The sequence below is a fragment of the Palaemon carinicauda genome, unplaced genomic scaffold (assembly GCF_036898095.1).
Source record: "Palaemon carinicauda isolate YSFRI2023 unplaced genomic scaffold, ASM3689809v2 scaffold166, whole genome shotgun sequence".
Taxonomy (NCBI): Eukaryota; Metazoa; Arthropoda; class Malacostraca; order Decapoda; family Palaemonidae; genus Palaemon; species Palaemon carinicauda.
In genome coordinates, this window is record NW_027169214.1 from 40,007 (window position 1) to 54,968 (window position 14,962).

At 49.0% G+C, this 14,962-nt stretch overlaps 1 protein-coding gene across 5 annotated transcripts in view; it reads left to right on the forward strand.

Moving 5' to 3' along the window:
• Positions 1–14,962, forward strand: part of LOC137635743 (zinc finger protein 813-like) — a 202,857-nt gene that overhangs the window by 10,966 nt on the left and 176,929 nt on the right. The window contains exon 3 of one of the 5 annotated variants that reach the window (XM_068368199.1): positions 6,673–9,350. The exons of the other annotated variants lie outside the window; for them this stretch is intronic. Coding sequence (XP_068224300.1) covers positions 6,897–7,958 — 1,062 coding nt within the window. The 5' untranslated portion in view covers positions 6,673–6,896 and the 3' untranslated portion in view covers positions 7,959–9,350. Of the gene's footprint in view, positions 1–6,672; positions 9,351–14,962 lie in introns of those variants that run through there. 5 annotated transcript variants of the gene reach the window in all.

Sequence of the window (14,962 nt, forward strand, 5' to 3'; positions counted from 1 at the left end):
AAAAGGAGGGTCACCAAGAACACCATCTCAGCATGGATTCGCAAGGTCATAGACCATGCACTGAATCCAACCCTTCTCTGTCACGTCGCCCGAGCTCATGATGTCAGGGGCGTAGCTACGTCCCTGGCATTCAAGAGAAACTTCTCAGTGACGCAGGTTCTTCAAGCTGGGGTGTGGAGTTGTCAGACCACATTCACATCCTACTACCTGCAAGACGTAACCCACAGAAGACCCGATACGTTCTCTATCGGTCCTGTGTTGGCTGCACAACAGCTGGTTTAAAACCTCAAGCTCCTTATTGGACAAGTAGCAGAAGGGTGAGTGGCATTGTTACCCGGTTTTAGTCTGCGTGAATGAAAAGGTTTGACTGGCCCTTATTCTTTTCTTCATCCTCCCCTCTCTTGGGGAAATCAGCATCCTGTGTTCTATGCATAGCTGACCTCAAACCACTGCAGGTAAACCATGCTCCTTTGTGTTCCTAGTATTAAGATTAATACTGTTACGTCCCCATACCCTGACGAGGTGGTATTGGGAAAGTCCTAGTTACACAGTTTTTCCTTCTAAAGAACTCAGAATAACTTTACCAGGACAGTCACACTTCTACATACCTCAGCACACAGCTTGCATAGGCCACGGACCTTGCATAGCATGGTTTTAGAGAGGTGCAGGGACTCCTTATTTTTTGAGTACTGATACACTCAGATCAGGAGCCCCCGGGTAAAGCCAAAAGCCAGATTGGCTGGGATGTCCACCCTTCCTAATGGGTGAGTCACCCCTATTAGATAGCGTGGTTTTTATTCCAGTTACAGAACAAATGACAAATTCGTAGATAATTTGTATTTTTCCTAACTATACGAACCTTAGCTATTTAAGCAAACTTACCCGCCAGCCCTATCTCCCTTGAAGTCCTACCTCCGAGCAAAGTGAGCTCAAGCACAGGTGTGTGAGGGGGGGGGTAGCAAGCTACCCTCCCCTACCCCCCCTAACTAGCGGTGTGGGTAGTAAACCCTTGTTAAATAGCCAAGGTTTGTATCGCTAGGAAAAATACAATTGTTCCGTAACCGAATACAAACCACGCTATTTACAAAGGGTATTACTTTTAGCGCAGCTGAAATGACGAGCCAATAGTTTTTAACGTGGGTTAATTACCCCCGTGCTAGTTAGCGGGGGGTGGGGAAGGGTAGCTTGCTACCCCTCCCCCCTCCACACACCGGTGACTTGCCCACTTCACTTTTGGCTCGGCGGTGATCAGACGTGTCTGTTCATCGCCTTCGTGACAGCCTTTAATTTGCTTCTTTTTCTTTTCAGCTTGTGTGATTGGTTGGAAGTTGACCTTCAGTTATTTTCTTTTATTTAATATGCGGACATGCCCTGGAGTTGCCGGCCGCCCTTGTGGGACTTTCATGTCGGACGTGATTACGGATCCTCACACCCTCTGCCCTCAATGTCGGGGCCGACGGTGCGACCAGGATAACATGTGCCGTGAGTGCAGGGAGTGGTCTGCCTCCCAGTGGGAGAGGTTTGGCCGTCGGCGTAAGAAGAAGTCCAAGAGAGACCGTTCTCCTCCGGGGTTAGCCTTGAAGGAGGAAGGTTCTCGGGACTCTTCTTCCGCCGCCTAAACCTCCTCCGAAGCTCCCCCTCGTCCGCCTCCTAAGGAGAGTCGTCCGAGTGGGAGCGCAGGCCCTTGTTCTGTTTCCCTACCTTCGGTGGGGGGAGAGGGCGTCGCCTCCCATAGCGAGGCGGTTCCCCCTCCTCCTCCGGGGGAGGTTATTGATAATAATGCCTTATCCAGTGATGATCTTTTACAGATTTGGTCGTCCCTGGGGCTTAAGGGCTTGCCCTCCAGGGTCGCTCTTATTGACCTTGTCTCGTTGGGGGCCGCTGTTAAACAGTCGCCGGTGGTAGCGGAGGTAGACCCTCTGTCTATTGTCGACGTCGTGGTGACAGAGGCCTCCGACGTGGCTGGGCCTTCCGACGCAGGTGCTGTTGCTGGTGATGGTGCTCTAGGCTCTCCTCCTCCTTCCGTGCATCCTTCGAAGGGGGAAGTGAGTCCTTCGGTCTCGACTGCTGCCCAGCTTCCTTCTGAGGGAAGTGTTTTGACGGAGACTCCCCTTCGGAGGACCGATGGTCCCGACGATCTCCCCTGAGGCCGCCTCCGCCGTAAGGCTCACCACCCTCTACGCCACAAGGGCCTCCCTTCCCCTTACAGGGGGACTAAGAGGCGCCTTTTTGGGTCTTCGTCCTCCGGGGGGGACTCTCCTCGTCAGCCTCAACCGACTGCTCCGCCCTCCTTGAACCTCTCTGCAGACCGCTCACCATCCCCTGCCGGATCTTCGCCTTCTGGAGAACTCGTCACCCGACGGGCAACGGTCCCTTCGGGGCTAAGGGATTCTTCCCTTACGCGAGCAGGGCTAGCGCACAAGCGCTCTCCTGCTCGCCAGCGATCTCCTGCTCGCCAGCGATCTCCTGCTCGTCGGCTCTCTCCTGATGTTCGCCCCCCTCGCCAGCGCTCTCCTGCTCGTCAGCTCTCTTCCGAGCGTCAGCGCTCATTTGAGGACCATCGCCCTGTGGTCTCTGACCACCCTTTAGTTCCTGCTAAACTCCCTGCTCACCATCCACCTGGTCCTGTGGCTACGCAACATCGTGCTGCGCGTGTGTCAGAAACACATGTTCGCCAACGCGCCAGCGATCTTCCCGTTCCTGCTCGTGAACGCGCCGCACCACCTGTCCTCTCACAGGACACGCGTCGACCTTCTGCTCGCCAGCGATCACCAGCTCGCCAGCGATCACCTACACATGGTGCCCGCCATCGCACGACCCTGCATGATCGCCCGCTTACGCATGCTGCTCCTCATCGCACTACCCTGAACGATCGCCCTCCTGCGGATGCTGATCACCATCGCACCCTTTCACGCGATTATTCACCTGCGCATGCTGCTCGCTATCGCACAACCCTGCACGACCGCCCGCTTACGCATGCTGCTCCTCATCGCACAACCCTGAACGATCGCCCTCCTGCGGATGCTGATCACCATCGCACCCTTTCACGCGATCATTCACCTGCGCATGCTGCTCGCCATCGCACAACCCTGCACGATCGCCCGCTTACGCATGCTGCTCCTCATCGCACAACCCTGAACGATCGCCCTCCTGCGGATGCTGATCACCATCGCACCCTTTCACGCGATCATTCACCTGCGCATGCTGCTCGCCATCGCACAACCCTGCACGATCGCCCGCTTACGCATGCTGCTCCTCATCGCACAACCCTGAACGACCGCCCTCTTGCGGATGCTGATCACCATCGCACCCTATCACGCGATCATTCACCTACACATGCTGCTCGCCATCGCTTACCATCACGCGGTCATTATCGCCAGCGATCTTCTTCACCTACGCGGCAGCACGATCCCTCGCCGTCGCGCCATCGCTTGCGTTCGTCGCCTCGGACACGTGTTCATTTACCTGCCCACCCTCACGCCCACTCGCCTGCGCGCCCGCGCGATCGCTCGCCTGCGCGACCGCTCGCCCGCGCGATCACCCGCGCAACCTTCGCCTTTGCGCGACCGTTCGCCCTCGCGCGACCATAGTTCGCGGCGAATTCCACAGCCGGTGGTAGCAGCAGGGACGCGTGCTCCTAGACGGCACTCGGGATCACCTCCATCCAAGCACAGGTTGGTAGTGCAGGACGAAGACAGGTCAGTACAGCATTCTTCCCCACCTTCTTTTCAGGCAGGTACCGTCGTGTCCACTCCAAAGGATCGCCCGATCCCTTTCACCTTAGCGAGGATTTCAGACTCTGTGTCCTTTGAGCAGCAGACTTGGTTTGGTCCGCTGGCACGGGCGTTAGTGAGGGTTATGAAACCAGCACTCGCCGGCCAGGGTAACAAACCAGCGGCTGTCTCTCCTACGCTGAAGAGAAAGAGAGGAGTGGACTTCGTGGTGACTTCCCCCAGGGCGAAGTTGGTTCCCAAGAGGTCGGTCTCGAGGGTCCCCTCTCCTGCACGAGTACTCTCTCCTTCTCCCGTGGACGAGGCCTTTCCGTCCTCAGGTGAGTCCAGTGGGGCGGTAGTCTTCCCCTCGGCACCAGGGGGGGGAGACTTCGCTTCAGGCAGGAGAATCGTCTCGTGAGGAAGGGGCCCCTCGAACCTCGTTGTTGGGATCCTGTATCCCTCCTAGGAGGGAACCCAAGGATTCCAAGACCATCCCTAAATCCTCTGCAAGGATTCGTCAGGAACCCACGACTACCCAGGGGAATGTCCACGTATCTCCCCAGGAAGAGATTCCTGGGGCAGGAGACTTAGCTGCCAGCCCGCAGGGAGGAGAACAGCAAGAGTCCGAACATGCCTTCTGGCAGGTCCTAAGCCTGATAAGGCAACTTAACAGTCTTACGGATCCAGTCATCCCCCCCCGTGAAGGCAAAGACACGATTCTGGATGAAGTGTTTGACGTTCGGAAGGCCCTAAGACCAGTGCAGCTCTGCCCTGGTCTCGGGGGCTGAAGAGTGCGGAGAGAATGTCTCGGCACCTGCGAAGGTCCTCTGAGGGAGTCTACCAAGCGAAGTGGAGAGTCTTTTGTGGTTGGTGTCGTGGAAGGGGTATCTCTCCACTCGATGCCACTATTCCAGCAATAGCGGACTTCCTTGTGTATCTGCGAGAAGAAATGCGCCTTTCTGTCTCGGCAGTGAAAGGCTATCGCCCAGCCTTAAGCTTGGCCTTCAGATTGAAGGGCGTGGATATTTCTTCATCGCTAGAACTTTCTTTACTCATACGTAGCTATGAGCTTACCTGCCCCCAGTCGGAAGTGAGACCCCCTCCTTGGAACGTGGTTCGAGTCCTCAGGTCTCTCAAGAGACCTCCCTTCGAGCCATTACGCCAGGCCTCCGATCGCCACCTGTCTTGGAAGACGGCTTTCCTACTCGCCTTGGCCTCGGCCAAGCGAGTTAGCGAACTTCATGGTCTCTCGTACGACATCGCCCATTCAAGGGGATGGGGGGAGGTAACGTTCAGGTTCGTCCCTGAGTTTGTGGCCAAGACTCAGAATCCTGGAGTGCCGGATCCTCGGTTCGACTCTTTCAGGATCGCGAGTCTCCGTTCTGTAACAAACGACCCAGACCAGCTGCTGCTATGCCCAGTGAGGTGTCTGAGGTACTACTTGAAGAGAACGGCTGCAGTCCGTCCTCATGTGCGAGCTTTGTTTGTGAGCACAGGCAGGACAAAGAGGAGGGTCACCAGGAACACCATCTCTGCTTGGATTCGAAGGGTTATCCACCATGCCCTGAATCCTGACCCTCCTCCGTCACGTCGCCCTCGGGCCCACGATGTCAGGGGTATTGCTACATCCCTGGCCTTCAAGAGAAACTTCTCTGTGACGCAGGTACTTCAAGCTGGGGTCTGGAAGCGTCAAACGACCTTCACAGCCCACTACCTGCAAGACGTGACCCACAGGAGCCTCGATACGTTCTCTATCGGCCCTGTGGTGGCTGCACAACAGCTGGTCTAACCTCAGGCTCCTTTTTGGACAAGTAGCAGTAGGTTGAGGGCGTTGTTACCCGGTCTTAGTCTGTGTGAATGAAAGAGTATGTCTGACCCTTACTTCTTTCTTCATTCTCCCCTCTCTTGGGGAAGCAGCATCCTGGTCCTCGCATAGCTGACCTCGACCTCTGCAGGTAACCCATGCTTCTTTGTGCTCCTAGTATTAAGCTTAATACTGTTGCGTCTCCCATACCCTGACGAGGTGGTATGGGGAACGTCCTATCCTAGAATTCCTATCTGAAGGTCTCAAGGTCAACTTCATAGGACGAGTCACACTCTCCTCCTCACACTACTTATGAAGGCCACTCGTTCCTAGCGATGCTAGGAACCTGTGAGGTACAGGGGCTCCCTCTCTCTAGTGCTGCTCACTGAGGGATCGAGCCCCCGGGCAAGCTGAAGTCAGTAAGGCTGGGGACTTTCCACCCTTCCTAAGGGGTAAGTCACCCTTTGTGAATAGCGTGGTTTGTATTTCGGTTACGGAACAAATGACAAATTCTAAGATAATTTGTATTTTTCCTAACCATACAAACCTTAGCTATTTACACATATGTGCCCGCCATCCCTGACCCCCAAGTCAAGTCCTACCTCTAAGTGAAGTGAAGCAAGTCACCGGTGTGTGGAGGGGGGAGGGGTAGCAAGCTACCCTTCCCCACCCCCCGCTAACTAGCGCGGGGGTAATTAACCCTCGTTAAAAACTATTGGCTCGTCATTTCAGCTGCGCTAAAAGTAATACCCTTTGTAAATAGCTAAGGTTTGTATGGTTAGGAAAAATACAAATTATCTTCGAATTTGTCATATTATCTACGAATTTGTCATATCTTAAGCTAATCATACAAATTGTCCCTCCATCACTTGTCCCCCGTAAGAACTTCCTGCAATGAAAAATGATGACATCACTGATATGTGAGTTGGTGTACCCGGTTATCCCAGATACCCCCTCGACCCTCCCACTACCTAGTGGGTGGGTGGTTGCCACCTTGCATTAAAGTCCTAATGGCTAATCTTCCAGCTTCTCTGAAAGATAATCCCCATTAAATAATTAAAGGTTTGTATTTTATGAAAAATACAAATTACTTCTAAATTTGTCATATTTTCATTGTGTTCTTCTCCAGCTGATTATAGTTTTCTATTATTTCAGACTTTTCATCCCAAAGGAAGGAATCATCCACTTCCTGCTGCCAAAGCTTGTAATCTACTGAAGGTATATGCAAGAGACGTAAGACTGGAAAAGAACGGGTCATGTCGGAAGATTTTGTTGTGCAGTATGATGTCTGAGAATAGGAAGTTTAGTCTTATTTTCATCTTTGGAGTCTATTGAAAATAATATTAAGGGGTTTGTCATCTTTTGATAGGGAGAGGATCATGAATTCTGAACCACCTTTTGAATTTTCATTGAAAAGTGAAATTGAAGATTTATTTTCACCTGCAGTCGATCCAGAAAATAATGATAGGTCTGGCAGTGTTGCTCTCTTTAATGATGGCGCTCTATTCTTGGATCCAAAAATGGAAGTCAAAGTAGAGCCAGAAATATTTGATTGTAGCGAAAGCTACTTGACAAATTCCTACGAGTACGATGCATCAGTGAGTGAAAACGGTTCATCAAGTTGTAAAGAGAATGTCGATGATGAGGAAAGTGTAGACACTTACTTAGGGACAGCTGTGAAAGAGGATAAAGGAAAAGAAAAAGGAAGACTTCCATGTGTAATCAGTGGAAGAGAATTATTACAGAAAGATGTTTTGAATCAAGAGGTGAATCAAATAAAGGAGAAGCAGATAAAAAAAAGGATCTTTAATAATGTTAACTCCAATGCTCTTGCTAGAAAGCGATGCACATGCAGTGAATGTGGGAAAACGTTTTCACATGAATTTAATCTTGCAGTGCATTTAAGAATTCACACGGGAGAGAGGCCATACAAGTGCAACGTCTGTAGCAAAACATTTACCCAGAAAAACAATCTCACTGTACATTTAAGAGTTCACACGGGAGAGAAGCAATACAAGTGCAGCGTCTGTAGCAAAACATTTAGTACAAAAGCACATTTCACTACACATTTAAGAATTCACACGGGAGAGAAGCCATACAAATGCGATGTCTGTAACAAAACATTTAATACAAAATCACATCTCACTATACATTCAAGAAATCACACGGGAGAGAAGCCATACAAATGCAATGTCTGTAGCAAAACATTTAATGCAAAACAAAGTCTCAATAAACATTTAAGAATTCACACGGGAGAGAAGCCATACAAATGTAATGTCTGTAGCAAAACATATACCCAGAAACACAATCTCACTATACATTTAAGACTTCACACGGGAGAGAGGCCATACAAGTGCAACGTCTGTAGCAAATTCTTTACTTCGAAAAAATATCTCCCTAGACATAAGAAATCACATGAGAGATCTATTCCAGTGTCATGAATGTGGCAAAACATATAATTTAAAACAGAGACTCTATAAACATTTAAGAACGCACATGGAAGAAAAACCATTCATGTGCACGGACTGTGGTAAAGCATTTTGGTCTGAAGGTTTCCTCAAGAATCATCACAGAAGGAGGTGCTATAAAATCTGATATTGTGATCTGGAATAAAGAAAAAAAAAACAGCAAAGATTAGAAATGTGGGAGTTCTTACCCCTTCGCACGATTGCCCAGGCCGTTAGCTCTCAAAGTCGACGAGGTGACATGATGCCTCCAAACAGCTCATGCGAAGCACAGAGTAACACCTCAGGTCAGGCAACAGCCAGTTAGTTTTTTGGACTTGCACCCACCTAACGGTGAGTGTCCACGGTAAATATAGTAAGGGTTTGTATGTAATGCAGTAATAAATGACAAATTTGGAAGAAATTTGCATTTTCCCTATGTATACAATCCTAGAGCTCTTAACACAACCTGGTCCCGCCATCACCTTCCCCCAGGAAGTTCTGCCGCAATTGCACAGTGACTTTCAGTTACAAGTGGTGGTGTGAGCAGAGTGGTTGGTCCAACTCTCGCCCTCCCTTCGCTAAGTAGCTAAAAGTTTTACAGCTAATTCCAGCTGTTGCCAAAATGCATCTCCAGTGTAAAGAGATCCAGGTTTGTATAGTTGGGAAAAATACAAATTATTTTCAAATTTGTCATATTAGCCTAATTATTACTATTAGAAGCGCCAAGGTGCGAAAGCAAATTGCCACTAGCCCAAGGGACCAAATAGTTGACAGTCTGGTGCAGTGAAGAAATAGAAATGTAAAGAATAAACTATATAAGAGAAAAATGAGATTATTTCAAGATAGATAACAATGTTGAATTAATAAGCATTATAAAAACCAGGAAATAAAACATCGTTAACAGAAAAACATTTGTACTAAGTTTGAAGTTGTAAATATCTGCTGATTCAGTTGCAGGGGCAGTAGTTGATTGGCTTGGTCACAGCCTAAATAAAGCTTAGAGAATAATATACAGCATTAAGCCTTTTGAAGCAATGCTGGTGACATTTTCTCTTTTTTGGAAATTAATACGGGTGATTCTACCTGCTTTTTGTACTGTAGTGAAGTTATGAATGTTAGCTTGAAGGAAGATTTAAAGGCCAGTCTGCTCATATTGGACTATGAAGCCATGCAATTATTTACAAAGTACTATGGTATGGAGATAACTTCATTTTGGGGGTTTGAATATAAGTATAGTAATAAGGTAGAAAAGTATCATTATTTTTTAAGATTTATGTGATTTTCTTGATGTAATCTATTTTATTGTCTTAGTGACTAGTTTAGGTTTTATAATTTTCTATTGGATTGTCCTTGAGAGGAGAATCTTCATTAAAATATCTAACTATTTGGTTTCTCTTTCATTTCCACAAATGATCTTCTCAAACATTTCAATATGCATTGGTCTTTCTGGAGAGAGAGTTTCTCGTCAAATGATTTTACAGCATTCTTCGTACAGTACTGTATTCAGGTTTCACAAGAATGAAGTTAAGATTTAAAGATATTTTGCTGAGTAATATTCCAAGTCCCAGGGCTGGGTCTTGTGGGTAAAATCCATAACCCAATTTATTTAAGAATAAATTCTACAGGTTTCAGTATTAATGTGAGTTAACGAAATTAGATATCTGATGTTATTAATTAAGTTTACAGTATATTGATTGTATTTGGGGTACAGAGCAGTAATCATGTCCAGAGGCTGTCATGGTTTGTTTTTGGAAATCCAATTTGTTTGGACTCATAGCTCACCCTAATGTTAACTGTAATAAGTACAATCATTTGGGTCTAATTTCGTGGCAAGTTAGTTGTCAGTGTTTGAATATGAAAAATAGAAGATTGAAGGATTAAAAGCAATATTTTTTTTTTTTTATGTAACTTTAAAGGAATATTTGTTCTGTCTATACCTTCGCTGTTTATAGGGATATTACTTTCGGCGAGGCTGGAAGATGAGCCATAAGACTTTTATTGAGGGATAATTACCTAAACCGCCAGTTAGCGAGAAGGTTGTGGGTAGCCGGCTACCCTGTTCACTGACACACTGGGCTGAGCATCTACTTTGCTTTTGGCTTGGTGGAGAACGGACATTGCTGCTCTCCTGCTCCCTTACCTTTTTGACTTGCCATTGAGTGATAGCTTTGAATTATTCTTTGTATGTGCCGTAACTGGAATACAAACCTACCCTATTCAATAGGGGTATTACTTTCAGTGAAGTTGAAATGATGAGCCATTAACCCTTTTACCCCCAAAGGACGTACTGGTACGTTTCACAAAAGCCATCCCTTTACCCCCATGGACGTACCTGTACGTCCTTGCAAAAAAATGCTATAAAAATTTTTTTTTTCATATTTTTGATAATTTTTTGAGAAAATTCAGGCATTTTCCAAGAGATTGAGACCAACCTGACCTCTCTATGACAAAAATTAAGGCTGTTAGAGCAATTTAAAAAAAATATACTACAAAATGTGCTGGGAAAAAAATAACCCCTTGGGGGTTAAGGGTTGGAAATTTCCAAATAGCCTGGGGGTAAAAGGGTTAAGATTTAGTGAGGTTCAACTTGCCGTTTCGCTAGTTAGCGGGCATGCTCTCACACACCGGTGATTTAATTTACTTTGCTTCTGGCTCGGATGGTAAACGTTGTTGCCGTTTTTCATCCTCACCAAGTTATATTTTGGAATGCCATTAATGCCTTTATTTTCTCTTTAATAGTATGTGTTTGTGTTGTCTTGTGCGACCTTGCATACCGTCCATAGACGTGAAAGCCAACCCTGCCGGACCTTCATGTCGGCCATGGGCACTGACTGCCACACACTTTCTCCCACTTGCAGAGGTCAACGGTGTGATTGTGGTAATAAGTGTAATGAGCATCGGGAGTGGTCTGCTTCCCAATGGGAAAGATTTTGGCGAGGGCGGAAGAAGAAGTCAAAGCGGGATATTTCTCTTTCGAAGGTTCCTTTGTGTGAAGGGAAAAAACACAAGATCTCTTCTTCTGCCTCCCGACCTTCCTCCGTAGCTCCTACTCGTTCGGCCTCTTCTGAGAGATCGTCGAGCAGTAGTGTAGACTTTAATTTTTGCCAACCCTTGTGCTTAAGAGATGGTGTTGCTTTCCCTAGCGAAGTGGCCCCAACTCTCCCCCTGGGTAAAGCCTTGTCTATGGGTTCTGTGTTACAGGTGTGGTCGTCCCTGCGGCTCCCGAGTCCGCCCTTCAAGGACTTCTTGCTGCAATTTATCTTCCGCATTGCGAGTTTGCAGCCGTTGTTGACTTCGGAGGTAGATCCACTAATTCTTGTCGATGTTGTAGTGTCAGAGGTGTCTTCTGTGGCCGCTGTCGACGCCCCTGACTCTCTAGACTCTCCTGCTGTTGCTGACGACTTCGTTTCCCCTGTTCTGTCCATCCTTCGAGGGGGAAACTAAGTCCATCGTCTGTCTCCTGTGAGTGGTTCTTCCCCTCGGATTCTCTCATAGAGACTCCTCTTCGGAGGACTGCTGATCAAGGTCAGCTTGCTGATCCCACGTCGCAGGGCTCTCCCTCCGGTTTGACTTAAAGGTTGCCTTTCACCATCATTGAAAAGGCTCTTCGTCCTCGTCTTCACAGCCGTCGCCCACAGAGGAGCTGCCGCTTCAGTGGTCTTTTGGTCCTCGACCTTCTCCTGTTCCTGGTCCTTCTCCTGATGACGCTGCGTATAGACCTCGGACTCCGGGCCTAGACTCTCCTGCGTATCGTTCGCGATCGCCATTGGTAGATGTTCCCCTTCCAAAGGGCACATCCCTGTTCCAGTTCGACATTCCAGCCAACCTCCTGACCTGCCGTCACTGTTCCCATCTCCTGTACATCCTCGGATGTTCTACCTAAGCGTTCAGCTGAGCGCCAACACTCTCCTGGTTGCCAGCTCCCTGCAGTGCACCTGTGCTCTCCAACAGCACATCAGTGCCAGCCTGCACATTGACATTCCCCTGACCGCTAGCCTTCTCCTTCTCATCCTCAGCCCCCTCCAATGCACCAGCGATCTCCCGATCTCCAACGCTCTTCAGCACAGCCCTGCCCTACCAAAGAGTAATGTTTGCCAGCTCGCCAGCACTCGCAGTGCAACTCCGCTCTCTAGCTCAAGCTCGTTAGCGCTCCCCTGAGGAATAGCGCTCCCTGAGACATCAGTGCTCTCATGCGCAGCCTCGGTATCAGGCTCGCCAATGCTCTCCTGCACGAAATCGCTCTCTTGTACGTCACCCCACTCCCAAGCGCCACTTGTCCACTGCGCAACAGCGCTCTCCTGTGCCAAAACTCTCTTCAGCTCACTAGCACCCTCTGACTCATTGGCGCTCTCCAGCTTGCCAATTTTCACCTGGCTGCCAACGCTCTCATGCAAATTTACCGGAAACTGCACACCAGCATCCTTATGCGTGTCGTCGTACTGCACGTTCTCTGGAAACCGCACCAGCATCATCCTGCTCAGCGTCTTACTGCACGCTATTGCTCTCCTGTGCGCTCTCTGGCCCACCAGCGCTCCCCAATGCGCTATCTCTCACTGTCCCACTTGCGCCATGGCCATGAGCAGGTTCTACAGGCTCCTAGGTTTTAAAGAACATCGAGTAGACAGCTCACCATCGCATCATTTCTCCTCCCTGCAAACGCATTACAGCGCGACCGCCATGGAAAGGTGGAGGGGTCTTCACAGAAGGGTTCAAGATCCCGAAGCTGCCTTCCTCAAAGGTGGATCCATCAACAGCAGCGACTCCTTTCAGGGAACTGTCGGTCCCTTTCCCTTCAGGGCCTTCAGGGGATATGTCTGACAGTGCGTCAGTCAGTCAGCAGTGGTCAGAGCAGTGGTGCAAGCCTTCAAGCCTGCTCTGTCTGCCAGGTCTTTGGAGCATTTTACAGCTACAGCAGACCTACTGTAAGGAACCACAGCTTCTTCTCCCCTGAAAAAGAAGAAGGTCTCAGATGTGGTTACTTCCCCTAGGGTAAAGCTGACTCCTATTGGGCTATCAAGGTCTGCTCCTGCATCTTCCACCTGACACTCTCCTACCTCACCTCTGCCGAGGGAGTAATGCCAGAGAGGGGCTTCCTCTCTTCCACCTTCGGAGGAAGTTTCCCCTCTCACGGAGAGTTCTCCACCTCCGATGGAAGTCAGGAGGGACATGACAATGCAGCTTTCGATGATGGAGCCCTTCCTCCTTCCATGGAAGGAACCGAAGGACTCCAAGACTCTTCCTAAGTCCTCTTCAAGAACCTCCAAGTCTACAGATGCAGCCTGTCACTGGAGGGATGTGCGCGACCCACTTGGAGAAGAGCTCTCGGGGGTGGAAAAAGGAGACTTCGCTGCAAGTCCAAGTCCAACGTCGGAAGGAGAGCAGAAAGAGTCGGACCATGCATTCTGTCAGGTTCTGACTCTCATCAGGATTCTCAATGGGTTTATCAACTGAGAGAGAAAAGACACGGTGTCTTTTGCACCTAGAAGCCCTCAGAGACCAGTGCATCCTTGCCTTGGACTCAGGGCGTGAAGGGTGCCAGGGCTACGATCATCCTACAGCTCTTTGAGCTCTCCTCCTCGCAACGTTCCGGCTCTACCACCAAGCTTCCCCCACCTCCTGTCTGCAGCAGAGGAGCTATTCTGAGATCTTAGACGTGCCTCGTCCAACTCCTCTTTTTCCCATACAGGCTACTTTGTGGCTTGATGTTTGGTTAGTGACCTTGGAAATCCTGGTAAGAACTGAGGATTTCTCAAAGAAATGTACCAGGGTTCTCACCATTACTCCCACCTTTACCAGGCTTTTGGGAGTCACCTGCATGAGGTGGACCCTTTGCTTCCTCGCCTGTTCCGGCAACTAACCCCTTTAGTCCGCCAGAGACTGCAGACATTGGACTAGGGGAGCAGTTCTTGGGTAACCCGGCCAAAGCCAGTAGGCCAGAAATGGGTCCAGTAGCTACAGCCGAGGCAGTTTCCCTCTCTCCTCAGCAGCATTTAGTTCCACTCTCCAGGCCAGCAAACGACAGTGCCAAACATCAGTCTAGCTGGTGGTAGTGGCTCTCAACAGTTCCTGTACAGGTAGTGCCACTCTACAAGAAGGGGCAGAGGCACACTCAAAGGTACTTTTCGGGACAGTAGATGGCAGTGTCCCCCTCCAGGGCAGCAGATGGCAGTGTCCCCCTCCAGGCCAGCAGACGACAGTGTCCCCCTCCATGGCAGCAGACGGCAGTGTCCCCCTCCAGGGCAGCAGATGGCAGTGTCCCCCTCCAGGGCAGCAGATGGCAGTGTCCCCCTCCAGGCCAGCAGACTGCAGTGTCCCCCTCCAGGCCAGCAGATGGCAACAAGCTTGGACCTTTCTCATGTCACAAGCTGGGTACTTTGTTTGAATACTTTGACCTAGACCGAAAAGGCTCTTTCTTGGTGTTAATTGCTAAGAAATTTGCATCATAAACCTAATGGCACTGTATTTTGAAATAGGACTTTTATATTTTATTTCTTTTTTTTTGGGTGTGTGGGTGTCCTAAAAAAAAAAAAACCAAGTACTTGTGTTTTGTATTGATATAGGGGCTTTTTTTTCAAATAATTTTTCAGTCTTGTATTGTTTTTCAATTCATATTCCATGTCATAGCAATGAACTTTAGTTACTAATTGGTCTTGCCTTCGTTCAAGTATCTCCAGTACATGAGGACATATGCCCACTTACAAGATGAGGAAGTCTTCAGGTGGACACCTCCCTCTCTCTGATCTGGCTGTTTTATCAAGGGAAACCAGTCGTCTTTCCTTGGCCCTCATCGCTCCCTTCTGGCCTCGGAAGGACTGGTTCCCAGACCTTTTTGAGGTCCTAGTGAACCCTCCTGTTAGATTGCTAGAGACCAGATCTACTCAAACAGCCTCACTTTCATTGTCTTCATCAGGGGCTCCACATGCTTCATCTTCATACTTGGAGCCTGTCAGGAGGTTCTCAAGGTAAAAAGGCTTTTCATCTAGTTAGCCTAAGCCATG